The sequence below is a fragment of the Spermophilus citellus genome, assembly GCF_964194105.1.
Source record: "Spermophilus citellus genome assembly, chromosome: 13".
Taxonomy (NCBI): domain Eukaryota; kingdom Metazoa; phylum Chordata; class Mammalia; order Rodentia; family Sciuridae; genus Spermophilus; species Spermophilus citellus.
In genome coordinates this window covers 101,005,486-101,024,857 of record NC_138193.1, presented here as the reverse complement: position 1 = coordinate 101,024,857, position 19,372 = coordinate 101,005,486, and the positions used below count along the sequence as shown (strand labels likewise).

Here is a 19,372-nt window from a genome sequence, read left to right as displayed (position 1 = left end):
CAGGTTCTCAAGAAGTTGCCTGGGCTGGCCTCAAACTTGTGATACTTCTGCCTTAGTCTTCCAACGTGCTGGGATCACAGGTGTGTCACTATGCTCAATGGTAATCTGACTTTTGATCTAAGTAATACTGGAAGAGTGAGTATAGCAGGGTTAAGGCATGAGCAGATTTACATTTAAAAATATTTTTCTGGGGGCTGGGGTTGTGGCTCAGTGGTAGAGCACTCACCTTGCACGTGCAAGACCCTGGGTTCGATCCTCAGCACCACATACAAAAAATAAATAAATAAACAAGTGAACAAAAATTTGAAAAATATTTTTCTGTATCCAAAGAATAATTAGGAAATATTATGAAAATTTTTGCAGCATAAATTTAGAACAGATGAATGAAGTGGATAACTCTCTATCATGCTCACTCAAAAAGAAACAGAATAGTCCTATTATCAAAGAAATTAAAATTTTAGTTAATAATTTTCCCACAAAGAAAATCCAGGTCTGTATGGATTCACTGGTGAATTCTATCAAATACTTAAGGAAGAAATAATACCAAATCTATAAAACTCTCCCAGAAAATGGACAAGGAAGGAAATTTTCCAGTTCTTTGTATCAGGACAACATCACTTTCATACCAAAACCAGGCAAAGACATTACAAAAAAAAAAAAAAAAAAAAGAAAAAGAAGAAGAAAAATATATACCAATGGCCCCATGAAGATAGCTAGAAAAACCCTAGGAAAATTTTACTAAACTGAGTCCATCAAAATGTAAAAAAATATATAATGTATGGAAATTAATTACAGTGAATTAATGTGTGAATTATTATAATAAAAATCATAAAGTTAAAAAAATACATCATGACTCAGTAGAGTTTTTCACAGGAAAATATAATTGGTTTTGTACTGAAAAATTAATTACTATTATGCACACTTACAAACTGAAAGGAAAACCATAATAGGATCCTTTTAATATACCCAGGAAAATGGAAGTTATTTCTTCATGAATATACTTAACAATGTGGCATGTATAATTATAAATGTGCCATACAATGAAGGGAACTTCATGAAATAAAATGAAGAATTCCTGATCTGTAAGTTAATCAATTGCAGCAGAGCACCAGAAATACATCTATGTGTGATGTTGCATATTTTATATAATCCATGCATCAACATTAAAAATTCAATCATGCTAAAAATCAGATAGAATTATTTTTGTTAAATCACTATCATATGAAAACATGATGGCTAATAAACAAAGAAAACATTTCATAGAGGTGTGGCAGGCAGTTAATTTAAAAATTTGATATTTGCTGAATGATACTAAATGAGTCAGGGGCAGAAGAAGTGGTGGGTGTGGTGCAAGCATGGAAATCCAGGCTCCTGCCTTTAGCAGGCACCAGCTATTCAGCTTCAAAGTTTCCCCTTTCTTGTGTATCCTTTCAGATATTTCATGTATTACCTTTTCACATTTTATATACAAATGACAGTGATGCACACAGTTCTGATCCTTGCTTTTTTTCTTTTGCTATAAATTAAAATTGTTCCACAACAGTACATTAAGTGTTTTTTCTCTTTCTTTTCTACTTTTTTTTTTTTTAACTGTATGGATATAACTCTGAAATGATTAAGATCCATCTGATAAGGAGTTAATACCCAAAATACTGAAGGAACTCATACAACTAACAGGTATTTAAGAAAATGTTCAACACCATCACCTATCAGAGAAATGCAAATTATAACCAAAATGAGATATCTCCTTACATCTGCTAGAAGAGCTATTAGCAAAAAGACAAAAGACAAATTCTGGTGAGGATATAGAGAAAAGAGAAACTTTGCACACATTAGTGGGAATGTAAATTAGTATAGGCATTATGAAAAATGGAGGTTCCTCCAAAAACTAAAAATAGAACTAGCTAAGACCCAACCTCCCACTTCTAGGATGGAAACAAAACCTGTATCTTGAAGAGACATTTGTTCTCCTATGTTAATTGCAGCACTATTCCCAAGACATGGAAACAACTTCAGTGTCCATGAAATGAAGACTGGATAAAGAAAATGTGGTATATATTCACAATTGAATACTACTCAGCCTTCAAAAAAGGAAGAAATACTGCCATTTGTGACAACATGGTAAACCAAGAGGACATTATAGTAAATTAAATAAGCCAGGCACATAAAGACAAATACTTCATAATCTCACTTATATACAGGATTTTAAAAAGTCAAATTCACAGAAGCAGAGAGCAGAATGCTGGTTACCAGGGTGGGAAGTAAAAGAGTTGGGGAGATGCTGGCCAAGAACACAAAAGTTCAGTAGGACAGGCAAATAAGTTGAAAGGATCATACATCACAGTAACTACAATTGATAACAATGTAACCTTGAAAATTACTAGGAGATTTCAAGTATTCTCAGCACAAAAATAGTATGTGCAGTAACTCATATATTAATTACCTTGGTTTAGCCATTTTGCAATGTATACATGTTTCAAACTATTGTGTATACCATAAGTATATACAGATATGTAAATTTTGTTAATTAAAATATATATGCAGAGTAGGGAATAATCAGTGTGTAGTTGAAACTGAGGCTAGACACAAGTAAAAGGGAAGAGTTATCCAAGAGAATGGGTATTTCTCCAGTTCCATTATTTCCTTTTACAAGTGTGGAATATATAACATCTATTCCCTTGAAGGCCTTGGGGAATGCAATGCGAAATTCCTAATGAAGGTGTGTTCATGGATAGGCAGAACTAACATCATCAAAATGGCGATATTACCAAAAGTTCTCTATAGGTTTAATGCAATGCCAATCAAAATCCCAATGGCATTTCTTGTAGAAATAGATAAAGCAATCGTGAAATTCATATGGAAAAATAAAAGACCCAGAATAGCAAAAACAATTCTAAGCAGGAAGTGTGAATCAGGTGGTATAGCGATACCAGATTTCAAACTATATTACAGAGCAATAGTAATAAAAACAGCATGGTACTGGTACCAGAACAGGCGGGTGGACCAATGGTACAGAATAGAGGACACAGAGACTAATCCACAAAGCTACAACTATCTTATATTTGATAAAGGAGCTAAAAACATGCAATGGAGAAAGGATAGCATCTTCAACAAATGGTGTTGAGAAAACTGGAAATCCATATGCAACAAAATGAAACTGAATCCCCTCCTCTCGCCATGCACAAAAGTCAACTCAAAGTGGATCAAGGAGCTAGATATCAAATCAGAGACTCTCCATCTGATAGAAGAAAAAGTTGGCTCCGATCTACATATTGTGGGGTCAGGCTCCAAATTCCTTAATAGGACACCCATAGCACAAGAGTTAATAACAAGAATCAACAAATGGGACTTTCTTAAACTGAAAAGTTTTTTCTCAGCAAGAGAAACCATAAGAGAGGTAAATAGGGAGCCTACATCCTGGGAACAAATTTTTACTCCTCACACTTCAGATAGAGCCCTAATATCCAGAGTATACAAAGAACTCAAAAAATTAGACAATAAGATAACAAATAACCCAATCAACAAATGGGCCAAGGACATGAACAAACACTTCACAGAGGAGGACACACAATCAATCAACAAGTACATGAACAAATGCTCATCATCTCTAGCAGTCAAGGAAATGCAAATCAAAACCACCCTAAGATACCACCTCACCCCAGTAAGATTGGCAGCCATGATGAAGTCAAACAACAATGAGTGCTGGCGAGGATGTGGGGAAAAGGGTACTCTTGTACACTGCTGGTGGGACTGCAAACGGGTGCGGCCAATTTGGAAAGCAGTATGGAGATTTCTGGGAAAGCTGGGAATGGAACCACCATTTGACCCAGCTATTGCCCTTCTCGGACTATTTCCTGAAGACCTTAAAAGAGCACACTACACGGATACTGCCACATCGATGTTCATAGCAGCACAATTCACAATTGCTAGACTGTGGAATCAACCCAGATGCCCTTCAATAGATGAATGGATAAAAAAAATGTGGCATTTATACACCACGGAGTATTACACAGCACTAAAAAATGACAAAATCATGGAATTTGCAGGGAAATGGATGGCACTAGAGCAGATTATGCTTAGTGAAGCTAGACAATCCCTAAAAAAGCAAATACCAAATGTCTTCTTTGATATAATGAGAGCAACTAAGAACAGAACAGGGAGGAAGAGCAGGAAGAAAAGATTAACATTAAACAGAGACATGAGGTGGGAGGGAAAGGGAGAAAAAAAGGGAAATCACATGGAAATGGAGGGAGACCCTCATTGTTATACAAAATTACATATAAGAGGTTATGAGGGGAATGGGATAACAAACATGGAGGGAAATGAATTACAGTAGATGGGGTAGAGAGAGAAGATGGGAGGGGAGGGGAGGGGGGATAGTAGAGGATAGGAAAGGTAGCAGAATACAACAGTTACTAATATGGCAGTATGTAAAAATGTGATGTGTAACCGATGTGATTCTGCAATCTGTATTTGGGGTAAAAATGGGAGTTCATAACCCACTTGATTCTAATGTATGAAATATGATATGTCAAGAGCTTTGTAATGTTGTGAAAAAACAATAAAAAAAAAAACAATGTAAAATCTAAAAAAAAAAAAAAAGTAGCCATGGCTTGTTGTAATTCTCTGTATCCAGTGTACCTAGCAGCACTGGGCTGGACACATGACAATCATTTACAATAAGTTTTTTCAAAATGAATACATGACCAAAAACATGATGATCCAATTTATAGCAGAGATAGAAATGGAACACACAATATAAGATGTTTAAATATGATTGCATGCTTCATACTTCACCATTTAAATGTTATGACTTATGTCATACTTTACAAACCATGAACTAAACTTCCTGGTTAAAAAACCACAAAGAAAATTACACGGGCTTTGCTTATGCAACTAAACAAGAGCTATCCACCCCCTCTCCATCCCCTACTCCCTGTCTCTCTCTTTCTCTCTCAGATCTCTAGAAATAGGAATGTTGAAAAACATTCCAGTACAAAAAGGCAAGTAAATACTTTTAAAATCAAATGTTTGTATCAAAATGTGCTATAAACACACACCCAAAGAACACATAATAGTAAAATGCTCAAGCAAAGTACAACAGAGACTATGATTATAATATCTAGACCCTGACAGTCAACGAATTCCATTTAAGCACTGTACTTATAGACTATGCCTTCCAGTTAACTTTACAGGGGACAAAACTATCATATATCAAATTAGCATGACTCACCATTTATATAGAAGGTTATCATGTGTAAACTTTGGGCTCTTTTACAGAGCCTTGTCTGCTAGATCTCTAATTACTGGATTCATAGAACAAGACACTTCATTTGATTCTATATTACCAACTGAAAATTACATGATTTAGTATGTTCTACAGTGAGTTATTAAATTGCCTCTTTTACTCAGTTCAACTATTTAAAATAAGTCCAAATACATTGTTGTTTAACAGAATTTCTAGATCCAAGGTTCACTAGAAAAGATAAAACTAAATTAAAAGTTCTTCAATCTGCTTTTCAGGATCTGGCTGGCAGTGGGTTAAAGTTTAGGTTCATTTTCATTTTATAGGATATACAACCACTTCCCTCTAAAGGTGAGTTACCACTAGCTAGTATAGCATAGAAATGGCCTCCAGGAACACTCTTCCTACCCACTCTCCCAACTTACTGGGCTTGATGACACAAATATCACACTACATGCAAAAACTGCCTGCATAAGACCTGGTATTGGTAACTGTTCTGATATTTGCAAAAGTTATATGTGAGGTTTTTTCCAGGTTCACTGATATAGTATTTTAAACATCCTTATTAACTGAGCTTTTCTTTAAAGAGTTTAATTATAGAAAAATGCCATTACAAATCTGTTTGGTCTATGCAACTTGGTTATAACAATATTATGAGGACTCTAATACATATTTTTAAAGATAATAAATAGTTTCTCGAATGACTTGACAGCCAGTTGATAATGAGAAGTGAATCATAGGAGCACATCAAAATAAGATAATTTTTTTTTGTTTATGTGACACTAAAACCTGACACTGATAATGTAAAACTCATAACATGTCACTATAGTGAGGACAGTAATGACTCACCTGGTGGATGAGGGATGTCAGCTCAAAGAACATTTCAGTTGTCACAAACAAGAAAACTTGAATTGCCTTAAAATTTTCAAGTTATGTGTAAAAGAAAATTGATGGAGATTTTTTCAATTTTATCAACAATACTAAAACTTTGCATGACATTTTCAAGAGTTATAAAGCTGATTATTAATTAAATTAACTATTTTTAAACTGATAACAAAAAAACAAATGTTGGCCACAGATGCTAGAGGAAAGATGAGAATATAAATCTATTCTTTTTTTAATTGTAATATGGAGAGGAGAGCAAAAAATATGCAGGCCAAAAAGTATACAGGGAAAAAAGAAGCGACTCAGGTAGTTAATTAATTATGAAAATTCTATGTTAATTTTCTGCATTTTTAATGTATATGCTATTAAATTTATAGTTGATTTTTTTCTTCTAAATACTGTTCATTTTCAAGCCGAGTGAATAAAAAAAAAAAAAAGAAAAGAAAGAGAAATAGTGATGGCTATCTGTATAAAGTCTTCTCATCCAGATTTTTCTACTTACCAGGAATAATGAAAATAAGCAGTTTAGGTCTGTTGACATTTTGATCATTAAAGAGGTCATCCCAGGGACCACATTTTAGAACCTGTGTTTCAACTCCACCACACAGAACAAATTCCTCATGTACAGGGATTTCTTCCTTGATTTCTGAGTCCATTTCTAAATAAAGGGAGAAAAGCAGCAAAATGTAAAACTTTGAGCCAAAAATAATTAACTGAAGAATTAAAAAGACAATTTTCAAAATACCAAGAAGGAAATGCTACAGTGTATATAGAAGACTAGCCAGCTATTCTTCTGGGGGTGATATACTGGGAAATGAACCCAGGGGTGTGCTCTATCACTGAACTATATCCCCAATCCCTGCTGCCTTTTAAATTTTTTGAAATAGGATCTCATTAAATTGAAGCTGGCCTCAAACTTGTGATCCTTCTGCCTTAACTTCTTGAGTCTATGGTATTGTAGGTAAGTGCCACCATGTGGTACACCCAAGAGCTACTCTCGATTCTAGGAATGAAAGATAAAATACACATAGATGGTAATAATGAAAACAGCCTTTGGGAAGCAATCTAGCAGCACTAGTCTATACCCATTAAAGGCATATACTTCAATTTAGTCATTTTGAGGAACTGATTCTAAAAAAATATCAAAAATACTTTTTAAAACTAATGCATGGGGGACTGTGGCTGTCGCTCAGTGGTTAGTGCACTTGCCTGGCATGTGTGAAGCACTGGGTTTGGTCCTCAGCACCACATACAAACAAATAAATAAAATAAGGATCTATCAACAATTAAAAAAATTAAAAAAAAACCTAATGCATGGAATGCTATTTATTATGGTGAAAAGCTGAAGATCCTATATAGTCATTAATGAAGGAATGGATAAGTGAATTATGATAATCCATTTTGCTGATACTAAAAATTCTATCGACTCAATTTTAGGAATGATTAAACAAGCTGTAGTTCAATATTATGACCAAATGTTACATTCCATCAAGACTGCTATGAAGCTGCTTATAATTTATCCATTTACTTTCTAACATTTTTAAGATTTCACTTCTCCAGTTTGATGTTCTGTTGTCGCTACTATTCTCTTTGTTTATGCCTTTACTATTTTTACTGTCAGCTTAGGGAATTTAGGGAGTAGGAAGAAATAATATACATTCTAATCTCCATGTTTAACCAGAAGTCATACACTCTTTTTTCTTAAATAACAATACTAAGAAAAATGAAAAATCCTTACTTAAAAAGTGGGGACCACTCTTTATTCAAAATATATTGATTAAATAAACAAATCTATCATTCAACTTTTGGTATGAATTGACTTTTAATTCTCTAATAAATGTCACTGTAGCCCAGTCTCCAAAACTATCTTAAACAGAGTGTTTCTATAAAGGTCTTCTGACATTTACCATGTATTAGAAACAATATTAGATGGAGCTGTGAAACAAAGTATTAAATTAGAACTGACTGTGAAGACACACACCACACTTTCACCAGAGGAGAATTCTAGTTATTAAAAATACATTCAACTTATAAATATTTGAGACTATAATATCTTGGGAGTTTGATTAGCCACCAAACTAATGAAAATCCAAGTAGATATGAAATTTAAGTATAGTATATAAAAATTGGAAAACAAGCAGTTGCAATTCTAAAACATTTCAAATAAAATAGAACAGAGAAGCATGGAATTAACATGTATTTCTAAAGAATCTTTTACTTTCCTTCACTATTATATTTCTGACTCCTACGCAGCTATGTATAAGAAGAAAATGAAAACTCAAAAAAATGAGAGTTTGAATTCTTGCTTACCTAAGAATCCAAAGTAATTCAGTTCTGCAAGCAAGTATCAGATTAACAAAGAAAAATGTGTTACAATTATATATTGAAAAAGGGTGATGGTTCCACCTTCAGCCTCAGCCTATAAATGATCTTGAAGGAAATAAATCTGGTAAGCATCAAGATCTAGGTACGGCGAAAATCAAGTGTGAACATAACTTGTGCAATCTAGGCAGACCTGTTTTCTTAAATGCAGGTGTTCATTTGTAGATATGTAGAACATATAACAATGTTAGAAACCAATGGGTTTCTAACTTTACGTGGTAAGAGAATTTTTTTTCCAATTGTATGCAAACCTAGACAATATTTAAAAGAGAAAACCAGTATCAGATGGGTATAAATCTTAAGAGATTCAAATCTATAAAATTTGTTATTATAGTATTTATAATGTAAATATTTATAATAACAAGTCTTTATACTATAGCTAGACAATAACCTTACAACTGAACTAATGAACAAAAATAAGTGGAGTATGGGGCTGGGGATGTGGCTTAAGCGGTAGCACGCTCGCCTGGCATGCGTGTGGCCCGGGTTCGATCCTCAGCACCAAACAAAGAATAACTAAAAAACCATTTTTTAGTTATTCCTTCATTAATAACTAAAAAATGAATATTAGAATTTCTCTCTCTCTCTCTCTCTAAAAAGTTTATAAAAAAATAAGGAGTTGTAAGTATATTTGATTCAGGCTTCAGCATACATATGCAAATAATGCCTACATTTTATTTTAGGTACTAGAATTGCTTTAGGTACTAGAATTACCAATGCTAATTAAAAACAAAAACCAAAAAACTCGTGTTGCTATTTCCAGATAGTCTTCAATTAAATTACATTTAACTTAGTAAGATAGTTTTCTTCCAATGCTTAATAATAATAATAACTTGTATTATTTATTACATAAGTGGATAAGAGCTTCTAACTCCTCAAATTGCTAATGCATAAAAAAACAATATAAGAAAATAAACAAAAAGTCAATGGCTCTATTTCAAGTTTTTTTTTTTTTTAGTGGCCTAATAGCTAATATCAATATGTTAGTTATATTCATTCAATGTTGAGTATACAAATAACAGAGGTGAGTCTGAGAGTTGTTTTTAATTAGAGGTACTTTTTTTGTTTAAAATATACATAAAATTAAGTTTGAATCTGCATTAGCAAAGGCAGAGGCAGACTAGCTTGCTTCCAAATAATCTCCATGGAGGACAATTAGAAAAGCCAGAGGAAATATTTTTTAAAATTTGTTCAAAAAATCAGTAACCACTATAAGAATTGTGTAAGACATATAACAAGTGATAAAAGGGGAAACAGAAAATGCAATTAATATAAAACTAAGAGGATAACAGAGAAATGAGACAGAACAAAGATTATGACCTATCAAGACATGCAGAATACAAATAAAAGCACAAGTACAGAAAAATTTAGTCTTGAGATATATACATATTAGGAAAAAAGATGGAAATCAAGGATCTAGGTAAAGGAATATGAAAAAGCAGACAAATTCAAGTAAATAAAGTAGAAAAAAGATAATGATGAAGAGTAGAAATCAATAAGCCAGGGACAAAGGTTTATATTAGAAAGCACTACTGAACCCAAAATTCTGTTCTTTGGAAAGACCTATAAATAAGTAAGCCCGTGAAGAGACCTATCAAGGAAAAAGAAAGCCCAAATAATCAATGTTACAGGTGAAAAAAGGACATCTCTCCAGATTCAAAAAGGTGATAAAATAATATGAGCCTGGGGATGTAGTTTAGTGGCACAGAATGTACAAGGATCTGGGTTCAATCCCTAGCACCATTCCCCTCCCTTCAAAAGGAATATTTTAAAGAACTTATGCCATTAAATTTAGCATGGAAAACTTCTAAGAAAAACAGATACCAAAAGACTAGAAGAATCTTAATAGATCTATGTCTATTCAAAACACAGAATTCATAATTCTTGATAAAATGAAAGAATCAATACTTCAATGAAAAAATAACACCAATCTTGTATGTCCAGAGAATAGAAAAGAACTGCTTCTCAATTCATTTTATGAATCCAGCAAACTTTGATATCAATACCTAACAAGGATAATATAAGAAAAGAAAATTATAGGCCAATCTCCCTCATGGGTATAAATGCAAAAACTACTCAGAATATTAGCATATCAAACCTAGTAATATATAAAATACATGACAGCCAAATTGTGTATATATCAGAAACAAAATGTTGTTTAAATATTAATTTTTTATTATTGACTATATTAATTGAATAAAGGAGAGAAAGCACATAATCACCTCAATCTGCACAGAAGTATATTTGATAAAAACCCAATATCATGAAACCCAATAGTCACTCTTAAAAAAGAAACATCTTCTTTTATAAAATATAAATATAAAATACATTTGTAAATATAAAGTATATATAAAACTTATAGCAAACATATTATTAAAAGTGAAATACTGAATGCCTTTCTGAGTTTGGGGTCAAGAAACAGAGGTCTGCTACCAACACTTCTAACTCTAAATTGTATTTGAGGTCTTAAGCCAATGCAACCAGACATGAAAAAGAAATAAGGGTATGTGAATTGGATAGGAAGAAAATGTCATTCTTCACAACATGGTTACATAAGAGAAAATCCAAAAGAATAAATATACACTATTTGAATGAATAAGTGGATGCAACATGGTCTTTAGATAAAAAAAAATTACTAAAAACCAAATACATTTCTATATACTAGCAATGAGCAACTAGAAAGTGAAACTTTTTTTTGAAAAGACACCACTTATAACTACATGAAAAAAATCCAATACTTACAAACAAATCTAACAAAAAGAGTTATAAGATTTACACAGAAAGCTTTACAATTTCCTTGAATTTCTCTAATTACTAGAGATCTTGAACTTTTTTTCTGTATTTGTTGATTGATTATATTTCTTCTGTGAGGTGTCTGTTCAGTTTCATAGCCCATTCGTTGATTGGATTATTTGATTGCTTTTTTTGGTGTTAAGTTTTTTGAGTTGTTTATATATCCTGGAGATAAATGCTCTATTTGAGGAGTGACACAGCCACATAAATGTTTATAGCAGCTCAACTCACAATAGCTAAACTATGGAACCAATCTAGGTGCCCTTCAACAGAAAAATGGATAAAATGTGGTATATATACAAAATGAAGTATTACTCAGCCTTAAAGAAGAATGAAATTATGGCATTTGCCGGTAAATGGATGGGACTGGAGAATATCATGCTAAGTGAAATAACCCAATTCTCCCAAACCAAAGGCTGAATGTTTTTTCTGATATGTGGACACTAATTCACAATGGGGGGTGCTAGGGAAGAATAAAAGTACTTTGGATTAGGTAGAGGGGAGTGAAGAGAGGAGGGGGATATATTAGGAAGGACAATAGAAAAAACTGGACATTATTACCCTATGTGCATATATGACTACACAACCAGTGTGATTCTATATCATGTGCAACCAGAAAAATGAGAAGTTATACTCCATTTAGGTATGATGTGTCAAAATGCATTCTACTGTCATGTATAACTAATTAAAACAAATTTTAAAAAATGAATGAAATTGATAAACTGTCAAGGAAAAACACATGAAAACACAAGTTGCTAAAATCAAGAATGAAACAGGTTACTGCTGAAGACCCTGCAATACCATTACTGATACCAAAACCAGACAAGGACAGGACAAAAACAAACTAAACAAACAAAACCACCAATACCTCTCTTACAAAATATTAGTAAACAGAACCCAGCAACATATAAAACAAATATTATACCACAATCAAGTGAAATTTACTCCAGGAATGTTCAACATTCAGGAATCAATGAATGTCACAATAGCTAAGCTGTGGAACCAACCTAGATGCATTTCAAAAGATGAATGGATAAAGAAACTGTGGTATATATACACAATGGAATATTACTCAGCATTAAAAGAGAATAAAATTATGGCATTTACAGGTAAATGGATGGAATTGGAGAATGTCATGCTAAGCGATGTAAGTCAATCCAAAAAAAAAAAAAACCAAAGGCTAATGTTCTCTCTGATAAGTGGATGCTGATCCATGTGGGAGGGGCATGGGAAAAATAAAGGAATTTGGGGAAGTGGGGAGAGGGGGCACAGGGGTAGTAGGTAAGATGGTGGAATGAGATAGCACCATTACCCTGGGTACATGTGTGATTGCACAAATGGTGGGACTCTGCATTGTGTACAACCAGAGAAATGAAAAGTTGTGCTCCATTTGTGTACAATGAAATGAAATGCATTCTGCTGTGAAAAATAACCAATTAGAAAAAAAAATCAATGAATGTAACTCACCATATCAATAAGCTAAAGTCATATCAATTGACTAACTGCACACTTACCATGTGACCCAGCATTTTACTCTTGGGCTTTTATCCCAGAGAAATAAAAACTTTATGTTGATTCAAAAACCTTCAAACAAAGGTCCATGGCATCTCAAATCATCATATTCCAAAAATGCATACAACCCAATTGTCTTTCAATGAGTGAATGGTTAAACTCAGTGTAGGATCCCTGAATGCTACTCAGCAGCAACAACAAAAATGATTGATACAAATAACTTGGATGGAATGGAAAGCAATTATATTGAGTTAAAGAAAAAACAAAAGCCAAAAGCCAGTTTTAAAAAGTCATGTATTTATGATTCCATTTATACAACTTTCTTGAAATGATATTTTTTTAGAGATGGAGAGATTGGAGTAGGACTAGATGGTTCTATAAAGCAGCAGATATAAAGTCTTGTGCTAATGAAATAATTCTGTATCTTGCTTTATTATTATAATAATTATAAAAGCTACATGTGTGATAAAATTGCATAGAACTGTGTACACACACAAATGAGTGCTTATAAAATTGGTGAAATTTCAATTAACTGTATATTACACCAATGTCAATCTCAATTACCTGGTTTTAATATTGTTTTGTTGTCATTCAAAATGTTACCATTGGGGAAGCTTGGCTGAGAAGGGATGGGGACTTTCTTGTACAGTTTTTTTGCAACCTCTATAAAATCTATAATAATTATTCAAAACAAAAAAAATAAAACCACAAAACTTAATTATGCATTTATTTAACTGCAAACTGTTTAAGTGGTATGACAAAGAAAAATCAGGAATACCACACAGCTCCATATAAACTTCAAAACATACAGTTGCAAGTCAACATATAATATAAATGCATAAACAGAATACCTTTAAGGTCACTGTAACTATTTGTATCTACTCCATCTTACTCCAAAATAACCTGTTAATGGAAGTAACTGTTTTCTATATCCTGATTGACAGATAATTTCCCCACTTGCAACAAACCACTTTCTTTTTGTAGTTCTTTTCATTTGCAAAGTACATTCAAATCCTTTCTCATTTAAACAAAGCCTACAAAGTAGAGAGTGCAATCAACAGAGTGAGAAATTGAAGGTCAAGTTTTTTCAAGGTCGTTTAATGGCAAAATCAATTTTATAGTCTTTGGACTCCTATTACACTATTTTTCCAGCTACATATTATGTCAAAAATTTTATGTACTATTTAAGATCAAAGAACAAATTACATAATGTTGTAGGGGAAAGTCCAAGAGAGAATAAGTATGATATGTGTTAGACCAAGATTCTATCTGGTGTTCTAAGCCTCTGCTAGATAAGTGGATACATGAACAGCAATTTTACAACTTTTTTTCCTCTTACACCTTTTACATTCACTTTTTTTTCTTATACCTTTTCAACTTTCTCTAATTTTGCTATTTGAATAAGTGCTGCATGAGAGTTCTCAAATCTGTACAAGTGGGTCAGAAAACCAAACTTAGATGATGAATATAAAATCCATTACTACTGTTGAGGAAATATAAAAACTAAGGCATACATTACACTCAGGATGGATTTGCTAAATTATCTTGACTTTAAAAGATGTTTTCCATAATTCTTTTATTGCTTCTAATTCACCAATTATTACATCAAATTTGTAAGCACTTTTTTTTTTTTTTAAATGTGCCAGAAAACAGCTTTCAGCCTCTTGACATCAAGGACAAGAATTTCAAAAGTTTGAAGACTACTGGACTTGCATGTTAAATACTCATTAAAGCAGTATATTAATTTCCCTTTGCTCAAAGTATAAAGTAGACTTCAAAATTAAGTGCTTGATCCTAAGGATATTATAGTAATTTTACAAGTAAGGAAATGCTGAGAGGTTATGGATCTTTTTATGGAAAGAAAATCACCTAATCTAAAAGCCTTAGTTGTAAAAATACAAGATATTAAAATGTAAAATTTCAGAAAAGTACCTGCTGTGTTGCCTTTATCGTCCCCTAACATCCTACATGCTGGGAAGCCAGGCTTCAGGGTCTTCAAGCCTTTCACTTTTAGGTTAAAAAAAATGGAAAACACCTAACAGACAACTCAGATATTCTTACTCATAGTTTCAGAAAGAAGTTGAAAGTAAACCTTTTGCACAAAGACTGGAGCTTGTTCTAAATTCTGCTTCTTTTGTTATATATTTCTCTTTTCTGATAGGAATGTGACCTTAGAACTTCAGAAGGGATATTATAAACTCTCCAGAACTGGCAGACAGGACACAAAACAGATGTCCAGTAACTACGTGTGAGGAACAAATGAATTAACGAATCAAGGAACAAAGGGTCCCGATCTGCATGCTGTCTTGGGTGGGGAAAAACTCCCCGAGGTGAGTACACAGTGGGCCTTAAGTGTGAACAGAAAGCGGTGTGCGCACTAGATGCTCGCTGCAAATCACACCCCGGACCTGACTCTGAGCCCTCCGGGCCGCGTCTTGCGGGCCAGGTGCCCAACGTCCAGGCCCCTACTTCCCACCGTGGGCTGCATTTAGCAGTCCAAAAGGTGCGTCCTCTAGCTCTGGGGAGCCGCGATAAGCCGGCAGCCCCGGGGCCTCCCGCTCCAGGAAGCTCATGACCGCAGAGGTGTCTCAGCACCGTTAATTCCGGCTCAGTGGAAGGTCCGGCCAAGGGCCGCGAGGCCTCTGTGAGGAGCTGCAGGGAGAACAGGGCCCCGAGCCAGCCCGCCTGATTTCCTGAAAGTCAGCGAAGCCTGGAGAGCTGCACCTCACCTGTCTGCCCACAAGGTCCCCGCTGAAGTTCCTGGGGAGGCGTGCTTGGACCGGAAGTTCCGCCTTATGACGTCACTGCATTGCGCCGCGCTCCGCTCTCGAGGCGCTTACGCGTTTACGGCGCGCTGCGGGCGGGCGGTGGGATGTTGCTGTTCCTGGCGTGGAGCCCGGTGTTAAGATGCCGCTAAACTACGTGGAGTGGGAGCGGTGTCCTTTTCTCTTTCGTTTGAATTTTATCTGCCTCCTGTTGCCTCTCATCCTTGATATACTCCTGCCTTCCTTTCTGTCTCATTTTTTCTCTATTTTTTCCCTTTTGTTTCCTCTGTCCATTTCTCGCTTCCTGCATCACTGGTTGCATCTCTTCCCTTCAGGAACACAGGAAAGTTGACTCTCGGCTGACCTTGTATATTAACATTAGCGTGGCCAGCCTCAGATGCGCTACACTTTAGTGTTGTATACTATTTCAAAGATACTTTGAACTAACCACCTCCAAACTCCATGAAGACAGAGGTTATGTCTGTGCGACTTGTATGCCCAGCACCTGCTACTCATCAGGTGATCAGCATATGTCTGACCAAATATGCGCTATTGTGAATATGACAGTCTTGTAGCCAGGGAAGAAGCAGAGAAGTAGACTAGCGAGTCCTCAATGATTCTCACACTTAGAAAAGGACCTTTGCTCCTTTTAAATTAAACATCTCAGTGGTCCACACTACCATCCAATCAGCTGTTGAAAGTAGACTGGTAACTCTTCCTCACACTCAGAGGTAATAATATTTAATGAGTTCAGGGAAAAAAAAAAACCCACTCCCTGTGCTAAGAGCTTTTCATGAATTAGCTCATTTTTTAAATCCTCAGAGCATTCCTATGAGGTTAGTATTAACAAGTGACATAGGGTCTGGAAGTAAAGCAAATACATAAAATAAATTATTGATTACATTACATTATAATGACATTACATGATATGTCCAAGGTGGTGTCCCTTGTTACTAATACTTGGTTCAATATGTGTATCAAATTCTCGTGAACATGGCTCATTTGTATGAGCATTTTTTTATCCTTGCATATGTATTTGTGATACATTGCTTTGGGTGATTTATGTTTCTGATTTCATTAAGCCTGTGGCAGAATTAACCACAGAGGTTCAGTCTTAAACAAAAAAATCTTTCCAGACCCTATGGCAATTCAGTATTATTCATGTTTACCCATAGTGCAAAAGGGGTGTTGAGAAATTAAGTAATTCTTCAAGATCATTTGGCAGAGCCAGACTCTCTTATGTTACATAACACAGTCACACACAAGCATTACTCTTGAATAACATATCATTACCTCTATTGTGGTTCAAACACCTAAACTACTTGCAGCCACTTCTCCCCATCTTCTCTCTTTCCTTGTAATTTTTGGAATGTCCATGTTCTTTATAGTAAAGTTGTTATACTTTTTCACACACTGTTTCCTCTGCCTGGATTGCTGTTTGCCCTTCCCTCCCCAGTGTGCCCTTCTCCACTAATTTACTCTAACACATGATTCAAGATTCATTTTCAAACGGTGGTTCCTGATGCCACCAGGTATGGTAAGGTTTCCTCCTTTATACTTATGTATTATCGTTTATATTTTTCTGTTAAGATACTTATTTGTCTGTCTCCTTCACTAGACTGTGAGATCCTGGAAAACATGTACCTTTTTGTTCTTTCACTTTGTATTTTCTAGGTCTAGATAGAATGTGATATATGGCAGGCATGCTGTAAGTCTGTGTTTAAATGACTACACTCAGAACTGTTGATCTCCGACTCCAAGGGCAGGAATTCTTCCATACCTCGTTACAGTATGGAAATGGGATCTGAAAAACTGTTAGGAGCTGAAGAAAATTTTCTCTCCATCTCTTGACTTAAATTTTCTCTGGGCATCTGTTTCATCATTCTTTGATTCCCAGGCTACATGACAGAATATGGTTCTGCAATTATTGCATTGATGGAGTTATTAATGCTATTCAGATAGTTTCTAGACACATGGTAAGATTGATCTTGTTTTACAGTTGGGTGTTTGGAGTTAAGGGAGGAGTGACAAGATAGGAGAAGTTCTGGCCAATGAGGTATGAAGAGAAATGGTGGGTAACTTCTAGGCTGAGCAGTTGATTTTTGTGTTGAGTCCTCTGACACTTCACATTTTCATTTGATGGGGTGATGGCAACATTCAAGATAGTGTCTGTGCCAACAGCCTGTGTCCTTGAGTAGCTATTTCTGCCAGAATATATTCAGTATGTGATGACATGTTATGAAAAAGAAGTAACCTTTTTTGTTTAAAGTTCTCAAGATTGTTCGAAACTATAGTACAATAGAATCTGACCAGATTGTTGCAGAGGGAAAGCCACACACTGGTTCTTTTTTACCACTCTTTCAATTTTTATTCTAAATATCCAGAAGAGAATATCTCATTGGTCTAGTGTAGGTCTGAGGTACAGCAATTGTCCAATCATCAGTGACAAGTGCTAGTGGTTGTATTGGCCCTCTGCTAACATGGGTAAGATGATCATAGTTAATGGAGCAGACATTCCACAAAGATGTCTGTCAGAAGCACAAATGGCATAAAAGTAGACCCTTGTTTACTGATCTTAAATGACATGTTTACCTTTTACATAAAAATTTTAGACTCTCATTGCTTGTTCATTTTTACTGACTGTTACATTTCAAGCACTCTTCCAGACTGCAGACACAAAGGCAATCCAAACAAAAAAAGTCTCTAATCTCACAAATATAATACAAGCAAATTAAACAGATTAATAAATTATGATGGCATAAGGGGAACTGAAAGGCAATGTTAAAGATAATGAAAAGTGTATTTTTCTTATTTGTGCATTTACAAGTAGAGATAATTCTAAATGTTTTTCAGTGTATAATTGTTTAATGCAAAATCCACAAAATGGAATTGCTGTTCCCTGAGATCCTCATGAATTCTTTTCTCAAACACTTTTTGTCAAGAAAACAGATCCACATAATGTGTCATCTTAAAACATAAATTAAAACTTAAGATATGTTTTTTTAAATTTATAAAAAGTGTACTTTTTTAGGGCTGGGGTTGTGGCTCAGTGGTAGAGCGCTTGCCTTGTATGCGTGAGGCACTGGGTTTGATCCTCAACATCACATAAAAATAAATAAATAAAATAAAGATATTGTGTCCCTCTACAACTAAAAAATTTTTTAAAATGTACCATTTTAATCTTTAAAAAAATCTAAGGAGAGTAAAGATAATACCTAAACATTGACAAAACTATATTTAACTTCCTTATTATGACTAAACTGATCCTCCTGACTATTAATAATGCAGAAAACCTAACAAAAGTCAGAAAAATTTGATCAGTGAGAGTCAAAGATTCTTGCAAAAGTTCTGCTCATGGATTATACTGCCTTCATAGAGGCATTTGACTTACTAAAAAACTGAACAATAATAATAATAGCAGCAAAAACAGGCAAACACCAACACCAAACACCAACTTTTAGGTGTCCTTGCCATCCAAAACGATTCAAACTATAAACACACATGTATTTGCATATGTAATTGCATGTGTGTATATATATGCACACACGTGTATGTAGATGTATAAATGCATGTATGTTTGCATGTATATGAGACTAAGATAATATTGTATTTAATACTTTTAAGATAATTCCCCATATGTAGTATAACTACAATTCCAAATGTTTTCTTTTAACTCATTCTGTGGATCCTTGGTCCCCATCAAGGAGCACACCATAAAGAAGCTTTTATTGTCTGGGCAGGGTATAATTAGGATTAAAAAATATGGGATATGTAGTTCAACTATCTCTAT

The 19,372-nt window shown here is 34.5% G+C and overlaps 1 protein-coding gene across 5 annotated transcripts in view; it reads right to left on the bottom strand.

The window, feature by feature from the left end:
• The window catches only part of LDAH (lipid droplet associated hydrolase), a 104,539-nt gene extending 88,936 nt beyond the window's left edge, over window positions 1-15,603 (bottom strand). For all 5 annotated transcript variants that reach the window (XR_014018444.1, XM_081263994.1, XM_081263997.1 and 2 more), the window contains exons 1-2: window positions 15,547-15,603; window positions 6,633-6,788 (exon numbers count right to left, since the gene is read on the bottom strand). Coding sequence is in view for 4 of the 5 variants with exons in the window: in XM_081263994.1 (XP_081120120.1) it covers window positions 6,633-6,786 (154 nt within the window). In the remaining variant the exon portion in view is untranslated. The remainder of the gene's footprint in view (window positions 1-6,632; window positions 6,789-15,546) is intronic.
• Between the last annotated feature and the right edge of the window lie 3,769 nt (window positions 15,604-19,372).